Source organism: Typopeltis vanoorti, chromosome 20 (assembly GCF_054136105.1).
Source record: "Typopeltis vanoorti isolate ZY-2024b chromosome 20, IOZ_Tvanoo_1.0, whole genome shotgun sequence".
In the NCBI taxonomy this organism is placed as follows: Eukaryota; Metazoa; Arthropoda; class Arachnida; order Uropygi; family Thelyphonidae; genus Typopeltis; species Typopeltis vanoorti.
Genome location: NC_143568.1, coordinates 6,608,713 through 6,629,090, shown reverse-complemented (window position 1 = coordinate 6,629,090; position 20,378 = coordinate 6,608,713). Strand labels below are relative to the sequence as shown.

General features: G+C 35.6%; 1 protein-coding gene across 3 annotated transcripts in view; it reads left to right on the top strand.

Moving 5' to 3' along the window:
- The window catches only part of LOC150095211 (uncharacterized), an 84,492-nt gene that overhangs the window by 16,448 nt on the left and 47,666 nt on the right, over positions 1-20,378 (top strand). For all 3 annotated transcript variants that reach the window (XM_090410482.1, XM_090410481.1, XM_090410483.1), the window contains exons 4-5: positions 4,502-4,574; positions 16,790-17,003. In XM_090410482.1, coding sequence (XP_090266608.1) covers positions 4,502-4,574; positions 16,790-17,003 — 287 coding nt within the window. The remainder of the gene's footprint in view (positions 1-4,501; positions 4,575-16,789; positions 17,004-20,378) is intronic.

Sequence of the window (20,378 nt, the reverse complement as noted above, 5' to 3'; positions counted from 1 at the left end):
CATTATATTACCTGTTCTCATTATCTCGAGACTCGGTTAATTAGTGATCACGAATATGGATTCTGCAATTCTCATTCTGCAGCTGATCTCCTCTCTAACCTTATCTGCCTTTGCACACAGGCCACAGAAGGATTTGGAGAAACTCATATGGTTGCTCTTGATATTTCCAAGGGATTTGATTGAGCCTGACGTCATAGCCTTATGGTCTCTCTCTCCTATCCTTTGAGCAGATTGCCAGCATCCTCTCTGATCATTCATTACTTATTATGGTGAATAGTTCCATCTCATTTGATTTTTCTATCATTGCTAGAGTACCCCAAGCTCTATGCTTCTACTTGCATTCTTTCTCCCATTCATCAGTGATCTTCTCTCACTATTGTCCAATTCTATTTAGAGTTTTCTGATGAATATACTATTCCTCTTCATTTATAAAATCTTTATAGTGCTCAGACTTAATCTTCAAGTTTTCTATGACCAATGTTTTAAATTCTGATCTCCTAGCCATTATCAGATGGAGTGTAGATAGTTTAGTGAATTTTAATGGTACCAATACACAGTCGTTTTAGTTCTTGGAAGAAAGACCATGCCTTACTCTCCCTCACTTTTGATAATATCTGCTTGCCAACTGAGATCAGTTCTCTGGTGTTTGACTTTCACATCTATCTTGTCTTAGCATTAACACATCTTGTTCATAACCTATTCAGCCTCCAAAAAAGATTGGTATACTTTTTTGTTCTGAACAGTACTTCTGTTTTTCTCAATTCCTAATGTGTTCCCAAATCTCGGGTCCCTCACCGAAAACCTTTCATTCCTTTCTGTCTTGATTGTATCCAGAAGGAGCTATTCACTTAATAGATGATCCTCCTCTCCTGACTCCCTCCAATCTCTTCCCCATAATTGCTCTGTTTCAAGTATTTCTGAAAAACTGGCCACCACCACCATACCTCCATTTTCCTCTAATCATGTACAAACATGGACACCATCCACATACAGTTCCACTCCACTCACTGAGTGGAGTGGAACTGTATACTCCTGTCCTTTGGAACAGTCTTTCCCATATGATTTTTTCCCACCGAACCAACTTCTCATCCTCTTCCTTTATCCAGTATACTCCTGTCCTTTGGAACAGTCTTTCCCATATGATTTTTTCCCAATGAATACAACCCCTCTCTCTCTCTTCAACAGATTCCTTTTTCCCTCTCTAATCACTTGTCCATACATGGCACTGTCATGTTATCAATCTTGAGACCTCATGTAGGGGATTAATATTTAAAAAAATAAAATAAAATTATCACCTGTGAAACACCACCACTTCCCTGTTTATATAATGGAAACAAGAAGTGTCTATTGTCATATCTTACCTTCACATTAACAGTTCCAGTTTCTGTCTATCCCCTCTTCACATATGCAGTGAGAATACCCTCTTAGCTATACTCAGCATACTGTAATTAACTAGAGAACCATGATTTCCTCTATTTGATATACAGTAATAAATGGTTCTCCGTATTAGGCACTACATAGTCATCTTCTTCTTTAGCATGGTGAGCCCTCTAAGAGCCTTTGGTGTATATTCCAACTTCTTTCATTCCTTTCCGTCTTGAGCGTTTTCATTTCAGTCCTGAATTCCCATCTCAGCTAAGTCTTTTAGGATATTATCCTCTCAAGGCACCCACAGTATCTCTAGGTTGCTTTCTATCAGGCTTCATCTCGAATGCCTGTTTATCCATTCTCTCCTAACCCGTTATTTCCACATGTCCAAACCATCTCAATCTGCATGTTCTAATTGCATCAACCAGAAGTTGATGAAATCAATCCTTCTGAATCCACTTTTGAATATAAAGGATGGCATTTACCCTTTTAGCTTTACACCTGTTATATGGATGATAAGAAACAATGATACATATTATATGCATGTCAGATGTTTCTTTCATTTCTTATTTCTATTATCAGATGATGTATCTATGAAATCTGTATTTGAGTGTGTGAGACCCTGGAATGGAAAGTTTGAGAATGATGAATTCAGGCTTAAAGGGATTTGTTTTAGTTCCACCCCAGAGATCTCTGCCCACCAAGGAGCCACATGTTGATACCTGCTCAGAAGGGGAAAAACAAGGTTACCCTGGATGCTATACCAACACTTCAACAATCCCTGGTCCCTCTCTCAGGACCATGCAGAAGGAGACTTACTGCAACAAGCCCATAGCAATTGATCCTAGCAAGGACTGCCTTTCTTGCTGAAGCAGAGACCAAAATAATGCAAAGGCTACCAGTATTCTGCTTTTCCGATGTCCACAGGTTGCACTGCATGGCAAACGTGGCAGGATGTTCGATCTCAGTGAGAGTGATCCAATGCCCACATTGAGGGATTTGATTAAAATTACTTAACTATTATGAAAATTAAATGAAACATTGTTGTCATTTAAAGAAATGAAATCAAAATGTTCAAACTACTGTCTGAACAGATGAACAGTAGGGCAAACCAACTTGATAAACAAGGTAAGGTGATTTTTAGCCAAAAAAATAAAAATGAAGGAGATTCTAGGTTGCATGCTCTGCCACGAGATATCATAGTGAAGTTATTGCATGTATTTAACCTGCCAGGTGGAAACATTTCATCTGAATATGATAGATAGCTGAGCAGTGTGATTAGTTTTATTCAGCTGATAGTTGGGTTTCTCCTAAGAAGCGAATATGTGGATTTTTGTTAATATGAGATGGAAATAGATATTGCTGAAGTTGAAATTGAAGCCATATATATATATAGAGTCCATCAAAAAAATGTATACACACTTCAGCTAAAGAAAAACCTGTATAAAAATTGTAATACTAAATTTATACAGACATCAAGGGATGAATACAAGTTACCTTTGACTTCTACAGTTACACAAGGTGCTCAAAGTGGTTACCATCAGCATCCAGGCTTATTATTACAGTGAACTACTACTTGGGCAACATTGGCCAGTGTTCAGTGGGATTGCCGTGCATGTTGTTTCAGTTTCTTTTCAAAGAGCCACCAGTGTAGCTGGTTTTCTACAATACACTACATCCTTAAGAGTTCCCCATAGGTAGAAGTCCAAGTGTGTTAAATCAGGAGAATGGGGGGGGGGGGAACTCAACTGCACCTCTTCGTCCTATCCATTGACCCCACAAACTCTCATCAAGGTAAGCTCTCATGTCTCGGTGGTAGTGCACCATCTTGTTGGAAGAGAAATTGATCCTTCCCATGAAGTGCATGAATGGCAGGTAAAATGGATGTGCGTAGCATGTCTAGGTACACTTGACCAGTAACAGTACCTTCAAAGAAGAATGGTCCTAATAAACCCCTAAATGACAATCCACACCAGACATTGAGCTCTGGTAAATTGACTGCCTTGTCCACATGAACAACTGGATTTTCTTGAGTCCAGTAAACACAATTATGTCGATTCACTGTTCCATTAAACTTAAATTGTGCTTCATCAAACCAGATCATCTTCCTCACAAACTCCTCACTCTCATCTGCTATGTGTTGAAACCACTCACAATATCACATTCTTCGATCAGGATCGTCTTCATTCATTGCATGTAATAATCTTGGGTTGTAACCTTTCCATTTAGCTGCTTTAAGAACGTGCTGTATGCTTGCAATGTTAATTCCTGTCTCACGTGCACATTGTCTTGTAGACTTCTGTGGCAAGCGTGTAAACTGTTTCAACACCATAGTCGATGAAGCAGGACTTGTTGCTGTGTGAGGCCTCCTGGATCTTCCCTTGTACACATCGCACATGGTTCCACGGGTCTCAAACTTATCACGAATGCATGCAGTTGTCAGGAGTGTTGGAGGTTGTGTTGCAAACTCATGCCTCTGTTGTTGAACTTCAACAACATTCTGGAATTTGAAATACCACTTTAAAATGGTCTTGCATTCCTCAAACAACAATTGTTTGACTGTCCCACCGGTTACGTGATGATGGTAGTGTTCATGTGAATAACGACATCCTTTGAGAGAACATCATACTACACATTGCTACCGTAATTCAATCCAACTTCGAAAACAGTCCACAGGTGACACTGTTAAAGTATGTATACATTTTTTTGACGGACTCTGTATTTATTGAGTATATCCCAAGAGTTTAGGGGCTTTACATTATATATATATATATATATATATATATATATATATATATACACTACATTTTATTCATATATATATACATACACACACACAATATATAATTTTTTTTTCCCCTACATGTAATCTCTTATCATTCATATGCCTTTTTTGTTATCAATTAAAATAAAATGAAACTGGAAGATATATAGGTAATAATGCATTCTTTGCTAAACCAGGTCATTCATGTATATAAAAATTAGCCTCAACAAATCTTGTTTGTTTTTGTAATTTCAGAAATAGTCATATTTTTCCATTGTGTTAGTTAAGGCATAAGTTAAACTGTTATTAATATGCAACATTTTGCTAAAGAGTAAACTAATATTTATATTAATATTGAATTTATTCTAGGTGAAAACCCAAAATGTTATCCTCTTTTTCATATGGCCTATTTTCCAAAACCAAAAAGCATTCTCCCAAAAAGGTGCAGTTTTTTTCTTTAAAATTCAACTAATTTTAACTGAATTTTTTTATGTGTTTGTTTGATTCCACCCCCCCCCCCCCCCCCGAAAAAAAAAAAAAGAAAAAAAGAAAAAAAAAACCTAAGGAATTATTGCAGTTAATCATAAAAATGTGCATTTTGTGAAAGCATTCTTGTATAGTGGCATTTTTAATTTATCAGAATCTAGAGGTTTTTTTTTTTTTTGTCTATTTTCTTGAAGTTCAGCCAGCTCTGTTTCAAATAATTCTAAATTATGCAGTATAGACAGTGGATTATATAAGCATAATCTATTGTCTACATAATGTGCTGTAGGTTTCCCATCATGAAACCTGGAACTTCATAGAAGTGTCATGTAATAATAAAAATAAATAAAAGTTATTAATTAATATACCTGACAAATGATTTTGAGTGCAGGAATGACTGTGAAGAAATATCCACCCCTGTGGTAGGCTAGTATGAATGCAGGAATGATTGTGAAGAGCTGGGTACAATTTCCGAGGTTTCAAACCTGGATGGACAGGTAATGACATTTAAAGATAAGTGTGGGCCTACATGAATGCCTGAAGTATCAGAAATAGAGGAGAGGAATTTTTAGCATTATCATCAGCGAGCCTGGTTGTCAGAGAATGATGTAGTTACAGGGATAAAATATAACGGATATTGTATTTTCAGAGAAGATAGAGGAATTAGGGCAGGGGTACTATTAATGATAGCTGAAGAACTTCAACCAGCAAAAATAAGGAAGACTGTAAATCTGAGGAAATGGTTCATTTGAGGCTGTCTGGCATGATATAGAGGCCAGTGGGACAAAATATATTGTTGGTTGCTGCTATAGACCTGGGGGAGTCAAGAAAAAAATGTGGATGACATTCATCAGCAGATTAGCACAATGATGCAGACCAAGTAATTATCATGGGAGACTTCAACTATGGGAATATAGATTGGAAGAAGAAATATCACATGTCAAAATGGAAATGGAATATATACAGTTACTGAGGGATAATTACCTGAAACAGCACATGACAGATGGGACCAGGGATTTGAGAGTGTTGGATCTGGTAATAGCATCAGAAGATCTATCTAACTGCAGTAGCAACTCTACCTCCAATCAGGGAAAGTGACCATGCAGTCTTGTCCTGTGAGATTGCTCAACATGTGGAATTTTCAGTCAAGAAGTGGTTTATGTGGAACTTCAAAGGTGGCGATTATGACAAACTTAAGAGCTAACTTGGAGCAGTGCCATGGCTTAAGAAGCTACATGGAATGAATGTAGCTTCTTATGCTACGATTAGCACTAAGTAAAGTTATCTTTTCATATGCATTCTTTCTCTTATTTGCTACATAGTGAAAAAACGTTTTTGGATTTACTTTGGCCTTCTTAGCTCATTTTCTCTCAAAATCTGATTTACCCTTTCTTACCATACTTGTTATCCTTCTTGTTTGTGCTTTAGCTCACAAGTCTGCTGAACACCTTTTGTGTTTATATTCCTTCTACAATGCTTTCTTTTTTCTGGGTATGTAGTATCAGACTTGCTCACTCAGACAATCCCTGACCGCACAATGAATTTTTGTCATTGTGCACGACATCTCCCTTATGTCTGTAACAGTTCTTCATGGATTTTCACAATATCTGATTTTAATTGTGAAGTACTGCAATATATATTTAGAAACCTGTTATGAATTCTGAAAAAACTATTGACTTATTCATTTCATATAGACATGATTTTATAAAGTATGTAATTATGTATAAGACATTGTTATTATGACATGATTACAAACAATCTTAAGTTACTGAATACATCACCAGCTATTACCTCTGTTCATAGGAAAAACCTGCCTTCTCTATCAGTGTTTTTGAAAATCTGTAAACAATAATTTTTTTGTTTATTTGTTTTTAATAATATTGAACCTATACATGATAGGTTGGTTAGTCAACCTATAGTCCATTAGTATCACTGGGCTGCGAAAGGAGAAACTTGTTTACGTTTGATTTAAAAGCCTATATCTAGTATTGCTTGTGAAGTGTGTGTGTTTCAAGTTGTACTGTGACAGGATGTTGGGTGTCACTTGCATGTATTCCAACAGATTAGTAGAGTGGAGGAATTATTGATGCTATTTCATGGGAAAGTGACCATGATTGCCATGGAAATATTTATGGAACATACGTATTGCAGAAACACCAAACACCTGTGTAAAAGTGGGTAGAGTGAATTGGTAAGAGATGAGTTATTAATCATTCCGATTGCTCTATTCTGTATTTTTAGGGAGCTCTTAGAGGCCCATACCCAAATGTGGTGGACCCTGAGTGTGTACCTGTTGAAAGTTTTTTCACTTGGTCGTACTATAAATTAAAGATGCCAAGAAATTATATTCTTGGTTTCATCCTTTATCCAAGTGTAAGCAAACAAAGTTTGCTTCACAACTGGGCCACAAGTAACCCAGTCATGAAGATACTTCACATGCAAACGGTCTGGCTCCCACTGATGAGACTTCAGTAAATGTAACCAGTCTTGGTAGTGGTCCTTCCCATAATGCATGGCATTATACATGTCCATAAGGATATGTGCCTTGCATTAACGGATACTAAGGTAATTGATGCAAAGTTATTAGTCCCTGTATACGATTAGTATATTCCCGTTCATGGAGTTATACCAATCACAGTAATTCCACCACAAAACTCTGAACGTTTCTTAAGGAGTAATATCAGACCACCTCAATGTTCCAAATAAGGAGAATTGCTCCAAATTAAAAGATCAAGGAGTGACATCCATAAGAATTCTCATATATAGTATCCTAGTATCTAGTACTAGATTGTATCCTAGTACCAACCAGGAATGTCAGCTTCACATTTAATGCCTGAAAACCACCAACATCAGTGAAAGTGCCCTGTTTGGCTGTACATCCAAAACCCTTTGTACTTTAAATATTAGAATGCAGGAACACTCGGACTTCCTGATGTGAGTCTGTTATCTCTGCCCAGTGTGGCAGTAAAGAGCATGAAAATAAAGCTAAGTGCAAAATATCCAAATGCACTAATTGTGAGAGAGAACATCTAGTATACTGCCAAAGGTAGTAGGATGAAAAGGAGATTCAAAAAGATCAAGACCAGGTAGAACATACTGTATCTGATAGTAAAACTCTGTTACACTGAGATTGTAACAGTTAAAAAAAACTTTATCTAAGGGACATTAAGTGCATGACTGTCCCTTAGATAAAGAGTTTTTCACAATTACATCATCCCTAAATGGTCATTTACTCACATTCTCAGTAGAGATTGTGAATAAATCATAGAACAGATCAGAAAAAATATTAATATGACCTCACTTCTGGAGGCATATACCAAAAATGATTCCACTACATTAAACCTTGCTAGCTAGAAAAATAATGGATCATGCACCCCAAAGAATAAATGACATACCTCTAGATCCACTAATAAATAGGATGATACCTCTGCTCTCCCCATTCCCCAGAGGAAACTGAAATGTAAAAATGCTGGTATTCTGGATGGAGTGGAATTTGATGACATCATTTTTTTCCTAAGAAGTTTGAGACAAAATCCATAAATTGAAGGGCAGATATTCTACTCACCACTTCTTCAGTCCTGAGCAAAATAGATGCACAATTTCAGACACTCTCAGGGAGACTTTTGCAAAAACATCAGCAACCAACAACCTCCTCATATATCCCTGAAATTCACATAATCAACCTAGCCAAACCACTGGTTTGAGAGTGGCTGCATTCATAGTTCCGTTTTCTTAGTGTTCTATGTAGAAATTGGCTAAATAGAGAGGGGGGGGGGACATTGCTGTCCTATCTAGTTGTTTGTATCTATTCCCCTTCCATGCAAAATAACCTGCATGTACTGTAAATTTAAATGATTGAAATATATCTGGGAGGAAATGTGAATTTAGCAAATCAGTGGTTACAGTTAACGGTACATTCATAAATAGTGAAGAATTATCTCAACAAATTATTATGTCTGAACTTTTTAAGATTTGGTTTGCTAATATACTTTTTAGGCGAACAGAATTTTTAATGAAGGATGAAGAATTATTTGTGGGGTGTGTGGGAGGGGAGTAGTAATTTAGCTAAATGTTTAACAAGTTTATATATGGAACTATTTATACTGTCCATAATTGGGCATAGAGGTGAAACTTGTTTGGGAATTTTTGATGCTCCATGTATTCTGGGTGTTTTAACATGAAAAGGCTTGAGTTTGTTAACCGTTTCTTTTGGCCAGGAAGTGAATTTCTTCAATAATTTGTGAACTTTATTCTTTTGAGAGTTAGTAGGATCACAATCTATGATTAGATATGTAGCCTGATCTTGTAAATGTATGTGCATTTTTATTTTAATATTCTGTTACTCATCACCATAATTGCATTACCTTTATCTGCTTTTATTATTACAATATCTGTTCCAGTGACAATGCTTTTACCACTGAACTCACTTGCATCACACCTTCTTAACCATTGGCTATAATCCACCATAGAATAAAAAAAATACTATATGCCCAGAAATCTCCTCTATTGCCTATTACACAAAACTACAGCAAATACATTTCATACATTCAAGGCACATCTGGAAAGATAGCTAGAGTGCTTAATAAATATCAGCTATGCACCATATTTAAATCATATGTCAAATGAACAACTCTCGTCCATTCACCTAAGGACAAAGTCTCTTCTTTATCACGTCCAGGAGTATATGAAGTGCCCTGTTCTTGTGACTTGGCTTACTATGGACAGTTGGGAAGATCTTGGAGAACATAAAAAATACATTTGGCATTATAGTTATGGCAAGTTATGTTTAGCAGACTATGTCATAGATACCCCTTCATACCAAATGGAAGAAAACAAAAGTGCTACAGAGAAGTCATTATAAGTCGGAGAGAGAGAATGTTTTGGAATCAGCTGTGTTGCAAATCAGTATACCATTAAATAAGCTAGCATGTACTGTAAGTGTACTGAAGTTTGATCAGTCTGTCATAGGCAATCAAAGTTGTAACTGAAGTATTTCAAACATTATATTGAGAGAAATGAACTATCTTTTTCATATCTGTACTTAATAGTATCATGTGACTGACTGGAGATTGGTAGAACAGAAGCACTCTGTAACATCTGTTGTCATTCCACTCTCGCTTCATGTAACCATCAATACTTTTTTGTGTATTCACTTTAATGATATGATGAGATTCTCGTCATGAAATATAGGTATGTTGGATTAAATACACTTCTCTAAATGTACTTACAGAGACCTCTCTCTCTCTGTCCATGATACAAGCGGCTGAATGAGTAAAGAATTCTAAGTACCTGAATACAAAAGAATAGAAAATTTATCCTTCAGAAAGTGCAGGAACAAGTTTCATTATGATTTTTATTATAATTTGTTAATATGGTTTTTCAGTTATTCCATTCTCTTTCAAGTAAACTTAAATCCATGTTTTAATTATCTTTAGTCATAAAAGATTCCTCAGGATTAGTATTATGATTATTTATTTTTTTTTTTATGTTGCTTCCACCCATGAAAGGGTGTCTGCAAACCTATAGTACATTTTGTACTGTGGGTGAGTAATAAGGATTTGTTTTCTCCTATTCTTATATTTTTTTAATTTCTTCTTTACATTGCCTGGAAACCCTGCTCTAGAGACTAAACAATGGACTTTTTCAAGCCACTTCAGGTCTCCAGTAAGCAGGCGGTGGTCTCACATCGGGTGATGAAATTCATTTGCCACCTAAAGAAAATCACAAACATCCATGGCAGGATTTGAATCCACTGCCTGTTGGTCAGAGAGCAGGTATGCTAACCACTCATCCAACCAGGCCAGCAATTTAATTTTAAATCATCTTGGGAATATTCTCAATTTACTTTGTAATAAATAATGATCTGATTCTATTTCTACTCCTCTAAATACTCTGTTATCTAGTTTCATGTTCTCTGTTTTCCTGTTTATATAGTCTATTATACATATTAGGTTTCTTGTCTCTCAAGTAAATTTAGGGTAATTTTTATGCATCAGAAACATGTTAGTAATTTATAAGATATTACATGTAGAGAAATCTCTCTGTGTCTGCTTTTGTTTTCTCTTATGTTTATACCACATGGAATGTGCTTCATTGATTACACCAAAGCATTTGACTGTGTCAGATGGGAGGACCTGTGGAAAGTACTAAGTAAAATGGGCATCCCAGAACACATGACACATCTTTTAAAACAACTCTACGAGAGGAATCAGACTGCAGTGAAGATGGATGGAAAAACATCTCACTGGTTCAACATCGAGAAAGGTGGGAGACAAGGACGCATACTCTCCCCGGATCTATACAATCTTTATGGAGAATGCATTATGAGAAAGGACTTAACAGACACGATAGTGGTTTCTCAGTTGGTTGCAAAAAGATAAATAATCTTAGGTTATGCTGACAATATCTCTTATTGCTAACAGCAAAGGAGAACTGGAGTCTCTGATTAAAAGAGTTGAATGGGAAAGCTTGAAATATGGTTTAAGAATTAACTGTGATAAAACAATATACATGGCCATAGATGAAAATGACAATTTTGCCCACAATTTCCCACCTAAAGACATTGGCTTCGAGAAGGTGGATGAATTCATTTACCTTCGAGCTCTAATAAGCACCAAGAGTAGACATCAATCAGAAATTAAAAGAATTACCATGGTAAGGTCAGCAATGGTGCAATTGCAGAAATTATGGAAACACAGAAACATTTCTATCACCACTAAATCAAGACTGGTCAGTAGCTTGGCGTTTTCGATTTTCATTTATTGTGCTGAATCTTGGACACTCAGTAAAAAAAATATGGACAAGATGTGGTGCTGGATGAGGATGTCAAGAGTCTCCTGGATGGACAAGAGGTCTAATGAAAGTATAATAAGTCAACTAAAAATCAAGAGGTGACTATGTGACATTGTAAATGAAAAAATTCTCAAATATTTCACTCATGTTTTTTCAAGACGTGAAATTGACAACCTGGAAAAACTTATCATCCAGGGAAAAGTAGAATGACAAAAAAAAAAAAAAAAAGAGGAAGACCAAGATGGTTGGACCAGATTAAAAAGATCACTAGACTTTGGAGTTGTCCACTGCTGCAACAAAAGACAGAAAGAAATGGAGAGACATTGTGACTAGGGTCATGAGTCCTCAGACATGAGGAGACTGAGCAAGAAGGAATGCTCTCTACTCTGTCATTGAAATCTTCATCATTACAAGATAATCCTTTTTTGGCTTTTTTTTTGTAAATCTGAATAGAAGGGACATCATGTTCTTCTCTTCCTTCCTATGGTTCATAGAGATCAATAGTAGTCAGGAATTATTTATAATCTTAATTATAGAATTCTTTTTGCTCCAGTATTAATGTACAATATTTTTCTAAATTGATTTATGAATAAAAAATCAATACTCTTGCTGTTGCTCTTTATTTTTAACATTGCTATAGATACAGATATGATTAGCCATTTCATATGCTTTTTTTTTTTTTTTGTCATTACTGTTAATTCAGTATTTCTTTCTGTTAGAGTTTAGTCTAGTTCTTGGTATTTGTGATGAATGTTTCTGATATGCAAAGTAGGAACATTACTACTGTTTTATTAATCTTGAATGGGGAACTCTTTCAACAAAAGAGTCACTCATACAAATTCTAACGGGAAGCACAACACTGAATAAGAACATACTTGTGTTCCTAGCAATCAAGTGCATTTTATCAGAAAACATGTCATGTTTAACATAGAAAATGACATAATAAGTCTGAAATTTGAATATGTCATCTGAAACTATACTATTGAAATAATATGTTTGGATTATGTATAATATTATTTTAAATATTAGTATTAAAACTGTGTCCTATGCAAGAAAGTAAACGTACTGCCAACAAAAGTCCAAAGGTTGCTAACCACCATCGGTGACATAGCGCCTGAAGCTAGGGTATTCATAGAAGGCGAAGGGGCACGCGTTCCCCGAAAGGAGCAGACACCGTAAGGCGGCGGAATGACATCACCTCGTCAGGACGAATAGGGAAGCTCTGGTGAATAAGATTCCAGCATGGAAAGGGGGATAAATACGATTACACAGGTATGGTATCCCCCATTTTTTCTGTTCCTCTTTCCCTCGTGCAGACGGCGATGACCAGTATCAACTCTCCCGTGGCTGACTAATGCAAGGCTATGCACAAGACGACGGCAGATCCCAAATGTGGGCCATCGGTGAAACTGTGCCGATGAAAGACAGCAAAAGAATCCCCTTTGAAGAGGATCAAGTTAAGCGGTAGCGACTTACGTGATAAGCGAATGTCCAGCAAGAAAGAGTGGCCATTTTAAAACGAGCACGTGACCTCCACGTGGTAGCAGTTTGCAGCAGCGGTGATATCCCATAACAAAGGACGGACAAAAGGTTCCCAACGTCAACACTGCAGAGTGGTAAAGTAGTGTGACTTTTCTTGCTTTATAATGATAAGATTTTTGTGAAAGGGAAGAAATAAGAACCTGGCTGAAGGAAGGAGAACTTTAATGATAATACATGTTCAGGGACTCTCTAACCTTATTGGTATCCGGAGAGTTCATCGAAAAACAGTTTACCGAAAGACAATTCATCGAAAATCAGTTTATTGAACAACAATTAATCAAAAAAGCAATTCATCGAAAGACAATTCCCCGAAAAAGCAATTCACCAATGAGCAGTTAATCGGAAAGACAATTCATCGAAACGCAATTGATCAAAAAACAACAATTCATCGAAAATACAGTTCACCGAAAAATGAATTATAAGGCATGTGGAAAAACCTTCAATTTTTTTGTGTGCAATTTTTTTTTTGTTTGTTTGTTTTGGATTATTTTGAGAGGTATATATCTTTTTATTATCCTACTATTTATCCTACTTCGTTCGGAAAGCGATTTTTTGGCAGGGCATACTGGTTGCAGTGAATGATATCCACTGAGTCGGATATAGTTGAGATGTTAAAAGAACATTTCATAAAGGGATTTCATCCTCGTGAAAATTTTTAGCTCATATTCTAACCGTTGATGAAACATGGCTTCGTCACTATGACCCAGAGAACAAACAACAGTCAATGGAGTGGAGATACCAAGGTTCTCCATGGCCAAAGAAGTTTCGAACCAAACAGTCAGCAGGGAAAGTTCTTGCCATTGTCTTTTAGGATATGGATGATGTAATCCTTACCTTACCTTACCTCAAGAAAGGTGAAACTGTTACAGCAGCTCTGCTGTAACAGTTTCACCTTTCCTGAAGGAATTGAAGGGGGTACTAAAGGAAAAACAGTGCGAGAAAATAAGCAGAGGCATTTGGCTTTTGCAGGACAATGCACCTGCTTATGAAATCCAACAGACAATATACAACTTGGGATTTCAATATCTACCTCAAACATCATATTCACCAGGACTGGCCCCAGGGCCAGCCCTAGAAATTTTGTCGCCACGTGCAGTAGCATATTTTTCCGCCCCTTCCCCTTAAAAAAAAACTCTTTTAATGACATCTTAAAAGCCATGATATTAATCTAGGCTTCAACATCTCTGATCATAAATTCTAAATAGCAGCATTTAGAATTTATAGCATCCTACGTTTATCAAGGATGTCAAGTGCCTTTATCAGGGCGTTTAACCTGAAGGTGAGTTAGCCTGTCTCATACGAGAATGGAAGGTTTTTCCTCTCTGAAACTTGGTTTTTTTCTTGCTGAAAAACAAGCGAACCGAATTGGAAAAACACGCAGGGATTTAAGGCCAGTTGCTTCTTCCTTAATTCAAAACAACTCAACCCAATTCCAATTTCCTTTAGCACTGTGTTTTCTAACTGTGATCTGCCGACCACTGGCATCCTTCAAAAGTCGAATAAGACTTCCAACCGCTGCTCATCTAAATATAACACCAAATGAGTATGATTCTAAAAGGTTTACAGGTTTGTTTTTAAGACTCTTTATTCATCATTCCTTACTTTATTATTTTCCTTTTCTAGAGAATATTTTAATCTTTATTTTTTTTTTTTAACAAACTGCACCGATCACCTCCTCAAAACCCAGAAATATACCCACACATATACTCATTAGTATTCTTAGCCTATTCCTTCCCTTATTAACTGCAATTACTTGCTTTCGAGGTTATTCGGGAGATAAGTGCACGTGTCACTCCTGTCATTGAGGAATAACAGAAACAAGAATAAATAAATAAAAAACATGATTGAAAAATCTTCAGGAATGAATTTTTTTCAAGTTTTCCAATATTTTTACTCTGAATTCCTGTATATTTTATTATTATATTGTGAAAAATATTTACATCAAAGAATCAATTTATTATTATTAGTAGTAGTAGTAGTAGTAATATTAATGATTAATACTATTTTCCCTCATCCTCCTCAATATAATGATTGTTGGTATAGCAATGCTGCTTTACTAAGGAATAATTACAGAACAATAGGGGTTCTTATTGTCTTTCTTGTCCGATTTGCCTACTTCCAGGAGGATAAGCCTAGTCATCTCAGTATTTGGCCTACTAACTTACGTTCAGTAAATTTATTTATTTATTACATTTATTAATGAAAAAATTTTATTTGGATTCCGTATTTGAAACTTTTACAAAAAAATGTCAAACTGTTCCAGTTTGACATTTTTTTGTAGCCCCAAATATAGCTGGAAACTGTTCCAGTTTCCAGCTATATTTGGGGCTACAAAGAAAAGTGTCCAAATAACTCGCAAACTTAGTAGAATTTGCAGAAGTTTTCAGAACAAGAAGCTGAATGCACGGTTCAGTTTTAGTTCGTAATGGATATCTTTTATCATGACATTTCCGTAAAGAAGTTCCTAAATGATATTAGCAATTTCGCTCTGGATGGATCAAATTTAATGAAATTTTTAATTTCAATCGACTAGACTTATTGTGACAAAATTTGGTAGGACGAATTTTTTAGCCTATTCCTCCCCTTATTAACTGCATTACGTGTTTTCGAGGTTATTCGGGAGATAAGTGCATGTGGTACTCCTGTCTTCCCTACAGATAAATCGCTAACTGTACAATGAAGCAGGATGTACACTTACATTAAATGTTATAAAATGCAAGAAAATAATTATTACGTTTTAATGCTCACTTCCATATGTTGTCTGTATCATGGGTAACGTACCGCATTGTTACTGAACATTTTCAACAATAGTTTGCAAGAAAAATGACTTTTCGATGAATTATGAAAGAATTCATCGAAAAATTTTAGGTGAATTGTTTTTTCGATGAATTGCCATTCGTTAAATTGTCGTTCGGCGAATTGCTTTTTCGATGAATTGCATTCGATTAATTGTTTTTCAGTGAATTTGCCTGTAACCAACCTTATTATACTAGTAGTCTGAGAACCCAAGTATTGTATGGTTCCAAAATTATTATAAAGGGATTGTTTGATAATAATTCATAAGTTCGACACTATTCTAGTTCCTATTCTTGTACCATATGCGTACCAAATTGTATGTGAATAATATGCTAATTATTAGTAGATGAATTGTATATAATAGCGAATTATATGCCTAAAGTGTGAACGTTGTGCGTGTGATTTAGATCATTCCTTTAGTATTGCTTTGCTTGAGGTAGAATGCTAACCTCGTATTGTATCTAATATATTGTAATCCTTTTAGCCATATAATAAATATGTTTTCTTATGTAAGCCTGTGTGTGATCTAAGCATGAGACTGACTTCAACCAATCATTAAATTTCGGATCTACGTGTAAGGGGAATATACAAACAGTTCTAGAGTTAATAGGCCATGACTGCAAAGTTAAGATATCTATAGCTTCCTAATTTACTTTACAAATCTTGGTGACACTTAATTCTGGGAAACTTCCCTAGGACAAGAAATTTCTGTTCTTAGGCTCTGGCTGGTGCAGCAAATCAAACAAATTTTGTCAGAGTCCGGAAAGGGAACGGCCCCAGAGAACTAGTTTATAGATAATCTTAGAAGGCACTAGAGTGATAACAATAGATAAAATAACAGAAAGTAACATTACAATCCCCTGTTTCACTATAATTTTAGATTATTTATGGTAATCCATGATGGTTATTTCTTTAATTCCTCTGGAATTACAGAATAACACATATGACAATGAATATATATATATATACTCCAGAGATGATACAAAATGAAAATATATAGCAGCTGAGTTAAAATGCATGTGTGTTTATATATATTTAATGTAGGATGATGAAATCAAGTTCAGCCCAACTAAGATTGCTTAGAAAGGGCAATTTTAAATATGACAAGAAAGAACAACTGATTATTGATGCTGGACAGAAAGAAATAGGACCTAAACAGTGCCTGACATGTAATATGCTATATACTATTGCCGATCCACAGGATGAGAAAACCCATTTTTGTTATCATGAAATGTTTCTTTCAAACCTGAAGTTTCTGGTCAGTGATATTTTCTTGATTTTTTTTTTTTTTTTTTTTAAATTTTAGTTTTAGTTGTGTCATGTTTGCAATTTTAGTCATTTTTCGTTATTTCTTTACTCTAATGAATGTCATCATATTTGTTTATAAAGATTTTATATCCTGCTCATAAATTTTCAGTGATATGATTTATATCATATCACTGAAATTAATCTTACTTATTAAGAACAACAGCTGACACACAGTTTGCTCTTGTTGTTATTAAAGGTGCTCATAGAAATTAATTATTATTCTTTTTATATATATATATATATATAGTGATTCCATACATGAGAGGTCTAACGACAAGATGCACATCAGTGCTATGTCTGGGATGTAGGTGAGGACTCAGAAATTTACTGACATTTATTTTGAAGAATTGCAGGTTGTTGAAGAAGGCTGTTCCAGAGGACAGAGGTAGTGGCATAAAAGAGGAAACTGAAAAGCAAGTTTACAGTGTTTACAGCTGTACAGTAAAGAGTGGGGGGGGGGGGGAAGAGGTGCTGGGCAGTTGCTGCTCTTGTATTAACAGGTGCAACATAAAGTGGAGGAATGATGGTTACCAGGTCAATGGAGCAGTGACCATTGAAGTATCTGTAAAACAGATAGAGCTGAAACATTGTGTGTGAGAGATAGAGGTTGAAGCGAATCTGTAAGAGAGGAATCATCGTGAGCTGAATTGCTCTCCTCTGAACAACATCAAGAAGTTTTAGGTACTCCACCCCAAACATGTGAGCATTATTCTAAGGATGGGTGGATTTAAATATAGTTAAGATATTTAAATCCACCCATCCTTAGATTTATAGAGTTGATTGAATGTAAAATAACATCATCAACAAAAGAGAATGCCTGGTGTTTTGGATGTTGAGAAATTATTGATGGATAGGCTTGTGCCAAAAGAGACTAGAGATAGATGTGAGTCCAAGCAGAGAGAGATCTGATTGTATGTTGGCAATTTGTATATTACCAAGGGTAAGGGAATGTGAACTAAGATTTATTTTGCGAGAGAAGAGGCAAGACTGAGTTTTAGTGGCATTGAACGTGATCAGATTATCCTCACCCCATTGAAGGATAGTATGTAGACCAAATTTAAAGGCACTAACTATAGATGATCTTGACACCTGGGACGAATGGAGAGTACCTGTTTAGAGAAGAATCTCTGAATTAGAGAAGAAATTATTAATTGCCATTTGTTTTGAGATTATCTCTATAAAGATTGTTTTTTTTTTATTCCGAGTGTTATACGCAAGGGTTCAATTCCGATTGGTGCAATGACTTTTAACTGTTTCTTTTTTCTAAAAGAAAAGAATCTGGAAAATCACTGACTCAAGACCAAATACAAAAAATATAAGCATTTAATAAAACTAAAACAATATATACACTTTAAATCAAGTAGATAACTACAAAATACTGGATCCAAGGTCTTCTAAAATAAATCTACACTTTGGAGATGTTCTTATCCAAAAATATTAAAATCACCCATTTTCTGACTCATTCTATTACTAGATTGCTTAACATATACTTAATTACGTCTACCAGACTCAAAACACCTTGTTTTCACAATAACAAAAATGTTCATTGTCAATTTCCTTGTTAGGGTCTTTTCCGAAAATATAAAATTCTCTTCTTCTTTTCCATAGGATCCTTTCTTATCAACCTTATATAGCAGACAATATTATTCCTCCTGTCTCACCGAAGTATTTCTTACCTCTTGACACACAATTTACTCATTTTTGTACCAGAGAAAAAAGTTTCTACTACTTTATAAACAACATCTCTAAGATGTGCTAATTCCATCGCTTTTTCCAGTAGAAATAATAAGTATATCTGGCGTCCTTAAGACAAATGAAACTTTCCAATCAAAATTTCCTTGAACATTCCTGTAGAACATACACTGCAATATCTTCTTTTATAAACTAAACATTTGTTGACAGTCTCAACTCCTCCAGTTTAAAGACTCACAGTTCTACTATTCCTTTTCGGAATCTACTATTAATATTCTTCAGACGGTCACCTAAAAACTAAATAAACTTCAAGAGAACAAAATTCCTCCAGTCTGCATTCTTAAACTTCCATTAGCTCACTTTTTTTTTTTGTGTGTGTGTGTGTGTGTGTGTGTGTGTGTGTGTGTTACCTCAGTACCGAACGCTCTCTCTGTCAGCTGTTAATTATGCATCCAACTCCTCAACGAGCATGCACACTCCATGATGGCAAGCAAGAAGTTTGGTATAATAGCTGGCATGTCTCCATTAACATAATGAGAATGTCTTTTCAAAACACAACTCTAGATAATTTTAAACTACAATAAAATTTCTGAAAGTAACACAACTATCCAAAATTCAGTAGGTACATACATTTTTTAAATGCTTTACATTTCATTTTGACAAAATAACATCAGTAATGGGCACATCACAAGTGCTGACAATATGTGTTATGAAACCAAAACTAATAATGTATTAACATAGACAATTTGTAAAAATATTCATAATTTTAAATTATGATTATTTTTACAGTACTCATCTGCAGTGCTAGGGATAGGATTATTTGTGATTTAGGGTAGGCAGTTTATGTACAGAATAAAGAGGATAGGAGATAGGACAGAGCCTGAGGTACTCTGCATTGGTGGTGCATCTTGAAGAGAAGAAGCTTGCAACTCACTTATGCAGAAATGGTAGGTAAACCAAATGATGGCAGTTTGTTTAGGAGATGCTAGATACAGTCAAAGCTCTGTAAATGTCAAGAGCGACAGCAGAAGTTCCTCCAAACCTTTCTGTGTTTAATGGTTGGTGATGTAAGCTAAGATGCCAGCTATGGATCTTGAATGGCGAAATCCATTCTGGTGGTCACCGATTAATTGCTGAACCTCTGACCAATAGATAAATTAGCTATTGGCTACTTATTTCCATTGTTTTGGAGAGGACTGAGGTGATGACAATTGGTTGGTAGTTGGATGTAGACTTCTACCTCCTTTTTTTTGGAATAGGCTGGATATGTGAATCCTTCCACACATTGGGATAAGTAGTACCAGTTATGTATAATAGATTATATAGACAATACATGGCAAGTGTTAGCTCTGGAGCACAGTATTCGAGAACAATTGGAGAGATGCCTTCAAGTCCAAGAGATCTTTAAGTGCTCAACTTATTTAGAAATTTTCTAATGTCTTATTGTCGAAAAACTGCAAGAGGCAGCTTTTGGTGTGGTAGGAGGTGATTTCCCTTTGTCATCAATGTAGGAGTTCAAGAAAAAGAGTAATGCTAGGAAGTTAGCTTTATCTTTGAGTGAAGTAATAGATCTGTCATAGGGATGAAAGAAAGGTCAAAGAGCAGGTGAGCAGAAATTGCTTCCAATGGTATA